Source organism: Echiichthys vipera (genome assembly GCF_963691815.1).
Source record: "Echiichthys vipera genome assembly, chromosome: 21".
NCBI classification, from domain to species: domain Eukaryota; kingdom Metazoa; phylum Chordata; class Actinopteri; order Perciformes; family Trachinidae; genus Echiichthys; species Echiichthys vipera.
The window spans coordinates 6280051-6292362 of NC_139846.1; the positions used below are offsets into that span (position 1 = coordinate 6280051).

Consider the following 12312-nt stretch of genomic DNA (forward strand, 5'->3'; position numbering starts at 1 on the left):
AGCTCTAATGTTTTGCTAATTTGCAACAATGTCAAAGCTTAAGCTAACCGTTCTCCTGTCAACTCTCCTGCATCATTAGTTGACGCCTGGTTCTGGTTGTTTCGGAATAAATCTGTGATTTTTGACCATTTTAATGCACTCTCCTCCAGCACCTGCTTCTTTTTCATCCTGGCCTTTTCAGCCCCTCCTTTCTCCTTTCTCCTCTTGCCCTCCATCAGGTGTTACCAAATCAAACACGCAGATCCAATTCCTTTTCCACTGTAAGAAAATCCACTACTCCAACCTTGCCCTCTTTCTCTCTGTCTGACAGCCGCTCATTCATCCCCATTCGTTCACTGGATAATCGCTCGATCATTGGAGCGATATGCAGTTCCCATTTCCCATGAGGCTTTGCTCTGACCATTCTACATTCATTTATGAACCAAAAAACAAATTAAATCGTTGGTCATTTAATATTTGTGGTCATGAAAGTTATGTAATGTCTGAATAAAAATAATTAGCTCAAGATAGGAGGCTAAACAAAAAGCTGTAGGTTGGATTAATGAGAGTGAGTCTGACACTAGCAACCAAGAGTGAGATGTAGAGAGACAACAAGTATTATATATAGTGGCTGGACTCTCAAAATATGTATGACATTCACAGGAATGTGCTTGATTCTGAAGAATTTTAACTCAATGGACCGGTCACACTGCTGCGCAGGGCAGTCTGCCGGCCAGTTCAATGGAACGTATTGGCTGCCGGTCGACCGGCAAATCTCCTTGCCGTCCCCATGGCCACTCTGCCCCTGCAATGGAGGACCCCATGAGGACGTTTTATGGTAGATGAGGGTGATCTTCAAAGCAACAACCTAACATTGAGAACATCTGAAAATATTCATGTATAGTCATGAATCCATCCATCCATCCATTTTCATCCACTTATTCTGGACCAGGTTGTAGGGGAAGCAGCCTAAGCAAGATATTCCACGTCCCTGTCCCAAGCTACATTTTTCAGTTCTTCCTGGGGAACTTTTTCTGGGTCTACCCATGGGCCTCTTACCAGTTGCCCCTAAAACCGGGAAACTCGAAAAACTTGTTGTTGAGTCACTGGGCCTCATTTATCAATCTTGTGTGAAAATGGGCGCAGATCTGAGCGCAGAATGGGTCGTACTACAGGACCCACGTGTGATTTATGAAACATTGTTATCTGATCAATCTCAGCATGCGAATGAGTGGGCCTTGATAAATGAGGCGGCTGAATTCGATCGTCATTAACATGTTATGCCCTTAAATATTCCTGGTTCAGAGGCCTCTCCCACTGAGGTCGAACATGGAGAGACGAAACTTTGGTTAGAAAAGAAACTTTTCCGACACAGAGATCGGCATCCTAACATCCGAGATGAAGCAAAATAAAGATGTGCTTTTTGGCAGTCTTAAGAGTGGAATAAAAGGGGCCCATAAAAACGCTGTATGGAAAAGAATAACGGAGGCAGTCAACCCGAAGCAGCGCTCCACTGTGACCCGTGTGCGTGTGTGCGCACTGCTGAACCTGCGCTCCTGCTCTTTAGCGGAGGTTTGCAAGCGGGGTTATTAGGTATTCCGTTAGAGGATAACCTCTGTCACCTAGAAGAACCATACCAAAATGTTAATCGTTTCATTTAATGCAATTTATCGAGGGTAGCCACTAACCGAGGAGATGACTTTGGCTCTGCAGTGCGCTTTCCTTTTCATTCATTCATTCAATGTCGGGGTCGCGGGGGGCTGGAGCCGAGCTGTTTTGAAATATAAAAGAATCGTGTGTCCCCCCTGGCCACCTGGCCACCACGTTTAAAAGCGATAGCTTGGCATCACAAATCACCTGTACATTTATCGAGTGGTAGTTTTTGCAATTGATGAATGCGTAATCATTCATGGATGGTGCCTTCAGACGCACATGAGTACAATCAATTGCTCCAACCACAATTTTTGTTTTTTTTATTCGTTTTAAGAATCCGTTTTGATCTGTTCTAAATATGTGACTGCTTATGCTTAATGACAGCTGAGGTTTGTTAATTATTTTCAGACAGATTTTGCTGTGCTGCACCGCAAATACACATGCTGAAATTTGCATACACGATCTCAGACCAGACGTGAGATTTGATCGTAGCTCCCGCTCACGTCCAAATTGATAAATGCAGAAGTTTGCCAGGAAATGGTCGTACGCACGTTTTTCTGCCGTACGTCCCTTTGATAAATGAGGGCCGGTATCTCTATTTTTCTGATTTGAATGTTGAGTATCCCCACATACATCTCACTCCCAGTTGGCCTGACACTGCTGAACTTTTAGCTTGTGAGGTTGGTGTTATGGCTCGCAACCTGTTGATCTGTTTATCACCCATTTATTTTGGAAGGCAGTAGTCACCATATGCATCAGTGAGTCACACGTTGCTAAGCATGATTTATTGGCTCCTGAAGTCAATGTCTAAATTAGCACTCTGACTAGAGGTGAATTTACATTTATGAGCTGGAGCTGCAGGATGCTACTGGACAGAAGTGAATCTGTCCTTATAGTAGTTATGGAAGAGATCTGTCTTTAAGTAATAACTCTGGTTCTCTTCCTTCTGATTCATTTAAGGGATATAATTTATATGTAGAAATCGATTTTCAAACTACAGCTAGCACTGGAATCTACTATTTCTGAATGTCTTTCACTAAATTAAAAATTGAAAGTGCAGAAATAGGCGATACAGTATCAACTAAAGGAATTGCTGCCATCCACACTGCCATTGATGCCAAAAATGTTTGTATTTCTTGACTTGGACGTTGAGTATTACCTTAGTACAATCTAGCCACTGATTAACTAAATGATTCAACACGATCTCTGACTCCTTATCTAATTACAGGCTTGATATTTACCACAGGAAGGACGTACGGCTCTCATCAAAAGTCAGGCCTGCAATCAGCAGTGGTTTTCTAATTAGTAATTTATTCAATAGTCCTGGATTTGATTAGATAGCCCGAGGACTTTCACCGTTCAACCTGTTAAATAACTTCTGTGTTGATGATTGGGCATTTATATGAGTAGTACTGTTTTGTACACATTGTTAAGGGATTGGAAAAAACAACTAGGTTGGCCATAATCAAACAGATATGTGCATATGGATGCAGAATCTGTAGGCAATTGTACAAGATTTCAGAAGCGTTCTGGTTCCTGTTCGTAGCTGTAGTATTGACCAATCATGTTTGAATGAGCATTGGTTGGTAAACAGTCCATGTGGAGGGCAAAAGAAGGCAAACACATTGGGCGAAATGCAACCTAGGACCCATTGGCAATTGTCTGACGATGATTTTGCTTTTTTAATTGTATGCCTATGCAGATATCTGTTTTAAAGAGATGTCCTCTCCCCATTCTCACGTCTCAAGTAGCTCATCAGACCCAGTGCGCAGAAGAGTTAGTTTTGACCTGGATATCCGCTTGCTATGCCGGAAATCTCAAAATACTGGCCAATTTCCCCAGAGGCTAAACTGTCATCAGACCGATAACAGATGGGTTCCTAGATTGGGTTGGCCAGAAATGAGCCTGGCACTGGGTCAGTAAGGTAACACAAGTTAATTCATTTAGTTTTCCACTGCACATGGATCCTTATGCAATCTAACCACACAGGCTGTTCAGTCATGTCATATTTCCCAGTAAAGATGTCTGGTGGGCGTCCTGTAGAAAAATACCTGTGCTGAAATAGTAATTAATCATGTAACAAACAGACAATCAGTGAATCAGTCAATAATGGGCAAAACATGTAATGCCCTTAATAAAACTGAGCAGTATGATAATTGATTGTTTCTAAATCTGGGTCACTGTGAAAGTAGACAGCCTTGTCTTTAGTTCTAGGCTGCACTCTCAAAACACTGTAGCTGTGTCCTAATTCAGGAACTGCACCAGTCAAATGTGTTTACAACACAGTCATTGCAGTTGGCTGACAAGTAACTCTTGTAAGCTTTGCAGGGGAACACTGTGTATATATATCCTTATCATTAAGGTGTAGGGCTGGGCACTTCTGGGCCATATGGCAAGATAATCAATCTTTTAAACTACTCTACACTATAGCACAATATAAATGATAAATTATCATCTAACCTTTAAATTCACTAGTAGTACATTCATGATCTATTTTAGATGAGTAAACTATGATTCACCCTGAAATGTGAAATGTTTACAGCCACGAAGATCAAATCTTGGGTCAGTTATGTTCATCTGTTCAGATTCCTCATTTACAAAAGGTACCTATGGCAACAGCACTTGAAGCACATAGTAATGTTGCAGTTTGTAGTTGCTGTGTTTCTCTGTGAGCCACACTACGCATTCCAGGGGAGGGCTGGTATGTTAGACTGCACACTTGCACTGTATGTATTTTATTTTATGGTGATGTTTTAGGTGATAAACTTCGTTTGTGGTATTTCCTGTCTTTGTTTCTTTTACCAAGTAGGTTGTGTTTTCAGTTTGGTTTGTTTGTCTTTTTCTGTCTGTCAGAAGAATTACCCAACGTTCATAAAACTTGGTGGAAGGGTGTAGCATGGGCCAAGGAAAACCCACATATTTGAGTGGATCCGAATCACAGGTTGACTGCTGTTCTATCATTGTATAAGAACTACTGAACTTTATTTTTTTTTTCTTATTACTTTTGACTAATGTGCCTGCAATGTGGGCGCGCACAGATGATTTGGCCTCTGTAGCTCTCTGTTAGTTGTTTAATGTTGTTGTGTAAACTCACATATCAAAATGCTGAGTGCAAGACCTTTGTTCTGACAGATGCTGCTTATTGGCATTAAACAGAAAAAGATCAATGCCAGTGGCTGTAATTGTCCCTTTTTAAGCCTTAAATGCCATTATTTTGTTATTTTCTCTCCCCCTCTACATTTTGGAATACACATTTTTGTAATATGCATGCTTATCCAGACTATATAATGATGTGAGGCAAAGCAACATATTACATCCATACAACAGAGCATGAATTATTTATTTGCTCTGTATCTTATGTTCTCCAAAGACTTGCATTGATCTTGTTTGAGATTAGACTTTGTTGGAGTTCACAGGTTGTGTTCACAGCTTATCTGCATATGTGAAATACAAAAATACCACGAGTACCACTAGTACATAAAGCGTTGCCAATGCACATTGAAAATGGATTGTTCTGTAATGTTCACCTGTGCCACTTCCCTAAGGAATAAAAAGCAAAGTAGTAGTCTCTGAGTCATAAGATGTTTTATTCATTGTTGAAAATGAAGTTGTTTAAATAATGACGCTACCATGGTGCCCTGGTTTGGAAATTCAGTGGTATTGTAAAATACATTTTTGAAGTCTAAAACTACAACCCAACCGAGCAATTGGCATGAAAGTCTTAATCCTCTTGGTATCAATTATGTCTGAAAAAGTGGCTCGGGCTTCCCTTATTCCCCTTTCTCCTGGTGAGAAAAAGGCAGCGCTCTTCCCTCCTTTAACAGTCTTGCAAGGATTTTCCCCGAAACTTTAATCTCTAAAGATGAATTTCTTTGGCGATCAAGTTCAGTCAAGTCTGAGAGAGAATATCGAATAATCTAATGTCAGAGTTAGATGTTGGATGTTTTCGGAATCTGAAACATGTGTTGAGGACCACCATGCAGTGCAGTGCTGCTGCAAAGTTACTGCAATATAAAGCACAGATGTTTTTAAATGACCTTTAAGTGATTAAAGTGTAGAACTATAGGTGAGTATCATAATTTATGCTTATAAAGCCCAGATCCATGCCTTTGTATGGACTCCAACTTGTGATAATTTTCATCAATATTTTAATTATTTTTTTGGTGAATCCATTGATTATTTTCTCTATACATAATCTTAAAAATGTCAAATAGTAGTGAAAAAATAGCCAAAACACTTTTCAAGATCCTAAGCTATTGTCTTAAATTTCACAAATATAAGACATTTTAATTGACAGAGAAATACATAATATCTTCACATTTGAGAAGATGGAACTGGATAATGTTTGCTATTACATCCTTGAAAATGCTGAAAACTAATTTTTCAGTATTTGTGATAAACAATCTCTTATGACTAATGTGGACATCATAGTGGTCAATATTTATGTATTTCTCATGCAGCTGTACTACAGCAGCTGCACTGTGGCTATAACACATTTTACAACCATGAATCATGAAACCACAAATCAAAAAACTCTCAAGAAGTGATTTTGGCAATGTTGTATTCTCTGTATTCACACACCCTGTGTTTGGCTTGCCTTGCAGCTTCACTCAAACTCTGATAAAGGCGATGGATCTGTCAGGTACATTCTAAGTGGGGAAGGAGCTGGGACTATATTTATCATCGACGAAGTAACGGGAGATATTCATGCCACTAAGAGCCTGGATCGCGAAAGGAAAACACATTATGTCCTGCATGCACAAGCCTTGGATCGCTACACAGAGGAAGCACTGGAACCGAAGTCGGAATTCATCATCAAAGTACAAGACATCAATGACAATGCACCCAAATTTCCAGATGGACCCTTTGTAGCTACGGTGCCTGAGATGTCGGAAGTGGGTGAGTAGTGCTACAAAATTAGCTGCACCTTCAACTGATCATCAGCACTAACTGCCTCAAATTGAGGGTTACTTTTGTTGATTTTTTTTTTGATATTCCTCTTGTTTATAATCCCTGTATCCCTGCAGTAAAGAGAAGCTATTACGATAAGACCTTTGACTTCATTTTGTGTACGTTTCTAATAGACTCATGACCAAGTACTGCCTCAAGACGGTTTAAAAGAAAGTATTAGTATGAAGAGCAGCTATCAAACATGTCATTACCCTGTGCAGCATTGTGGTTTGTGCTCTCTATGATAATGTTCTGCAGAATGTTTGATCTTCTGTAAGCCAGCCCAGTATTTTTTTTTTTTTGGTTGCTGTGATGCTTTCACGGGTGGGAAGGTCTTTATAAAGCACTCAATACTGCCTCCACAGCAATCCCCGCCATCAAGACTGTGGAGTCCTCCACATCATAGAGGAAAAGAAAAGCCTCCACCCCCTCTGCGACAGCTGCTCCTCATATGCCTGGCATCATGTAGCAAACATATAGTTTCTTCTTTGTGTCTTACCCTTTTAAGCCCAGATGAACACAAGCACCCCCTTTTCTCAGTCCAGTGGACTCTGCTTCTGAGCACAATTGCTCAAAAGTATAGTGCTCAAATATTTCACGGAACTCCTTCAAATTATATGTAGGTTGTGGCCAAACAGCTGTCATAAATGATTTTACTTCAAATAAGATAGTGAATTTGTGAAGCTGGCACTTTTTTGAAAACATTCCATTGATAGCTGTGTCTAAAATAAGCCCTTCAAGTCTAGGGAGGATTAAATCTAAGCTTTAACACAGGATAAGACTATCATGCGCAATACTCAAATGTCTGATAAAATCTGATGTGAAATACAGTAGTTTAATTGAAATATCATTTGAAGATTGCAGTTTTGTTTTACCTCACTATTTGTGTATATCCATGTAAACATAGTGAGTGTATAGCTGGTTAAAATGTGTATTAATATTTTTTAGCATTTTACTTCAATTCACACAAGCAAACAACGATAGGGGTCAGCATGTGTTTTTTTAGGAAATATTATTCTAATCTGCATATCGTTTTAACAGAAAACATGCTTTATTTATTATATATTGTTATGTTATATTATAATACAAATGATTATTTATATAGCACAAGTATTGTATAGCAAGCAAAGTACAGATAATCAGAACATTTATAAGACAATAGAAACATGATCAATTTAATTAAATTCATAAATCAAGTCTTCTCGCCCAGTCCTAGTTCAATGGCTAAAAAGAATTAGAACTACTGCTCAGTGTGAAAATGAACAGCTACATTCAGCTTCTTGCATAAAGAAGATAGAAATGTGCAGAACTGATTAAATATACAAACCGCAATAGACCTGTGGGCGCCTTCTTTATAAACAGTCAAAATCTCCCTGGTTGCATTCATGAATATCCATGAACAGACGGGCCTGACATGTATACAACTTTGCTTCAGTATTTGTTCCTAAATTGGATGTGTAACGTACATATCTTAATCTCTTAAGAGAGTCATGCACTGTATGTTCTGATGATTTGTGGAAAATAGTTTATTGGCATGTACTAAATATTTTATTTTTAGGTTTAGTTTAAGGCAGTCTCTGAACCCATCAACCATTTGCGTGATGACAATTTGGACTCTGGGGGCAACAGCTAATATTACAGGCTTTCCGTTAAAGCCAGCGAATATCCGGCCAAGACTTCCTTCTCCGAGCAACATAATTTTATTCCATGGTTGTTGAAACAGAACTGCGAGCCTGCTGCTGTCGAATTAAACGACCAATCAAAGCCAAATGTTAAGGCTAACCATCTGTTGTGATGCAAAGGCATCATCCTACAGATCAAGCCTGGAGAACTACTGGCACTAGTGACTAAAAGCACTTTTCTGAGAAACAAAACAAAAAAGAAAACAAAAAAACATCACAAACAAAATCCCTCATTAAAAACCCCATGAAATTGGCCATGTTTCTAAAATTAAATATGGAACATGGATATCTGAAAAGAAAAACAAGTATATTTAGTTATGTTCAGTTCAGTAACAAAAATATGTCAATTGAACTTTCTTAAACTATCTTAAAGTGTATGTTTTTAAAGTTATTGATAGGAACCAAATAGGGAAAATGGGCCTCATTTATCAATCTTGCGTGAAAACGGGCGCAGATCTGAGCGCAGAATTGGTCGTAGGACAGGACCAACGTGTGATTTATGAAACATTCGTATCTGACCAATCTCAGCGTACGAATGAGCGGGCCTTGATAAATGCGGCGGCTGAATTCGATCGTCATTAACACGTTAGGCCCTTAAATATTCCTGGTTCGAAGGCCTCGCCCACTGAGGTCAAACATGTAGAGGAGAAACACTGGTAAGAAAAGAAACTTTTCCGACACACAGATTGGCATCCTGACATCCGAGATGGAGCAAAATAAAGATGTGCTTTTTGGCAGTCTTAAGAGTGGAATAAAAGGGGCCCATAAAAACGCTGTATGGAAAAGAATAACAGAGGCAGTCAACCCGAAGCAGCGCTCCACTGTGACCCGTGTGCGCCTGTGCGCACTGCTGGACAGGTGTTGTGCCGTATTCAGCACCCTTGCCGTGAAATGCACCCCCTCGCATTATAGGTGATATTCTGGATCAGAAGGCTGTTGTTTCCACCTATAGGAGTAGCTTATATACAGGTAACCACATTAAAAGCACTCACTTTTGAACCTATTAATTGCAAGAAACAATGGGATTATATTTAGGAAACGCTCAGTCAAATACATTCAACTTGCTCAAAAGATCCATTTAATTTATTTTGTAATTATGGCTGCAGTATATTTCCACAGAACATACAAAAAGTGTTGTTTTGTGTTCGCTATTATCCAAGTTTGTGATTTTAAACTCTTAAAATAGTTTAAAGACTGTAAGTAACCAATGGTCTGACCATTGTGGGTTAGCTGTATAGAAACTACTCCTATAGGTCGAAACAACAGCCTTCTGATCCAGAATATCACCTATAATGTGAGGGGGTGCATTTCACGGCAGGGGTGCTGAATACGGCACAACACCTGCGCTCTTGCTCTGTAGCGGGGTTTGCCAGCGGGTTATTAGGTATACCATTAGAGGATACCTTTGTCACCTAGAAGAACCATACCAAAATGGTAATCATCTGATACCTTGTTTGATTTGATGCAATTTATCGAGGGTAGCCACGAACCGAGGAGATGACTTTGGCTCTGCAGTGCGTCTTGCTGCAGCCGCGCGGCAACACATTCATTCATTAATTCAATGTCGGGGTCGAGGGGGGCCGAACTGTTTTGAAATATAAAAGAATCGTGTGTCCGGACCTGACCGCCAGGTTTAAAAGCGATAGCTTGGCATCACAAATCACCTGTACATTTATCGAGTGGTAGTTTTGGCGATTGATGAATGCGTAATCATTCATGGATGGTGCCTTCAGACGCACGAGTACAATCAATTGCTCCAACCACAATTTTTTATTTTTTTATTTGTTTTAAGAATCCGTTTTGATCTGTTCTTAATATGTGACTGCTTATGCTTAAGGACAGCTGAGGTTTGTTCATTATTTTCAGACAGGTTTTGCTGTGCTGCACCGCAAATACACAGGCTCAAATGTGCGTACACAATCTCAGACCAGATGTGAGATTTGATCGTACCTCCCGCTCACGTCCAAATTGATAAATGCCGACGTTTGCCAGGAAATGGTCGTACACACGTTTTTCTGCCGTACGTTCGTTTGATAAATGAGGGCCAATATGAGCTGTTCTGTCAGTGTACATTATATGTACGCAACTGTAAATAATAACAAAAAACTAATGAAAAGCTAAATTGTCATCAGGTGATTGTGGATGGGACCGTGATTGCAGGACTTCCAATACTTTCAGCCTCTCCACATGGACTGCACTTCAAATGGACCCAAATCTGGTCCTGTTGCCTACAGTTTCTACATTCCTATGTAAAATAGGCTAATAGAGATTAAGTTTAAAATCGATAAAGGTACTGTTGAGACTGCAAGAACAAAATATGTCTATTAAATCCTACATAAAATGATTTTGATAATAAGTGGGTTTCTGTTATCTTTATCTCTGAATGAGTGCATAATGAGGTAATGGGAATATCTATACAGCCCTAATCTGTTTATTGGCTTCCATCTCTTGGTTCTAACAAGATGCTCATTTTAAAGTTTCAATGTGCGCTGCAAACTTCATCATTGGTTGCACAAAAAGAATCAATCACCATTGATGACCCAAGGGAGGAAATCAAGGTCTGTGAAGGGGAAAATAATTAGCCTTTTTCCCGCCCCCTCTTTTGCTCATGCCCATTAGAGTAATTCCTCTTTGGTTCAGCATCTGCAGTGTCAAATCGGCTGTAACAATCAACTGTCCTCACACTCCAGAGCACTAATCCCCCAGCATGTGTCAATACTGGTGCTCCCAGGTGCAGGAAGGGACCGTCTGGGAGTGTGGCAACTAATTCGTAGTGATGCTCCTTTTTTCTAAACTGACTCTCGCCAGAAGACTTTTCGTTCTGCCTTGCTTTTGTCTTGACTCTGCCTAGCTCCACTCAACCATCTGGAATCGTTCCATAGGAAAGTGATTTCAGGGTCCGCAAAAAATGGTCAGGCTAATCAGGACCGCCGGCGGGGCTTTATAGATGTGACATAGCGGAGAAATGACTGTGGCGGCTCGCATCAAGGAACCAGGCGGCAGCCTCGATGCTGCTATTTCATCCGTGTTGTCCAATCTAGAGAATATTTCTTCTTTAAAAGAACACCAGAGAACGGCTCTGAAGGCTTTTGTTGATGGAAACGATGTTTTCCCCCTTCTCCTGACAGGGTTTGGCTTTTCCCTGCGTCGCTCTCATCAGCGCCACGGATGGTTTCGATGTGAGTGGTTGAAGTAGCACGCAAATAAAGTTGACAGACAAGTGGTTTATCCAATCATATGCAAGGATTTTTGATAAGGCCCAGTCTCCTGAAATCACTTTCCTATGGAGCGATCCCAGATGTATTAGTGAAGCAAGGAGGAATGAAATTCATCTGGCGAGAGTCAGGTTACCTTTTATCCTGTCTAAATCCAATGCAACTGCTTCATACTTCCCATTCAATGGTGCAATAATATATTTTTTAGAGTGCTAGATAAAAGGAGTATCAATTTCCAATTATACATCTCCCAGTTGAGATATCTCTAAATGGATATACTGGAGATGATATCTCTGCCTTCCTGTCAACCACTTCACTTCTGGGAAAATCCCTGTTCAATAGTGGTTTCAAAACACAGAGGCAGCGGTGGTTGTTTGTTTAGATCAGTAGTTATGATTAAATGAGTAAAACCAATGTTAAGAAATTGAGCTGAATAGCATTGGTAAGTGTCAATTCTTGTCAAAATAAAACACATTCAGGTTGTCGTACAAAATGGCTGAACACATACTTGTGATTTATCCCCCCTATTTCTTACTCTCAGGGCGGGATGTCTTATCACGCCAAAATCTTATCAGATATAGGTCATGGTGATATATATATGGGCCTGTAAGGCACATTATAGGATATACTGTATATCACAATACAGCACGGCTCTGGTAATTCAATACATGGTCTATATGAAATGTTATTTTGGATAGACTATTTATTGAATCTAATTGAATTTGTCAAGTATTTAATTCACACTATATTCTCCTGTGTGAATGAAATACTTGATGAATAAAAAAAACACTGAAAGTTTTCTCACTTTATTAAGAACTTTGGTGCAAAGTGAT

At 39.8% G+C, this 12312-nt stretch overlaps 1 protein-coding gene across 1 annotated transcript in view; it reads left to right on the forward strand.

Annotated features, from left to right (window-relative positions):
• Positions 1–12312, forward strand: part of LOC310963647 (cadherin-18) — a gene marked incomplete at both ends in the record, with an annotated part of 90939 nt that overhangs the window by 12866 nt on the left and 65761 nt on the right. Inside the window, one exon of the mRNA XM_083936537.1 lies at positions 6237–6531. Coding sequence (XP_083792663.1) covers positions 6237–6531 — 295 coding nt within the window. The remainder of the gene's footprint in view (positions 1–6236; positions 6532–12312) is intronic.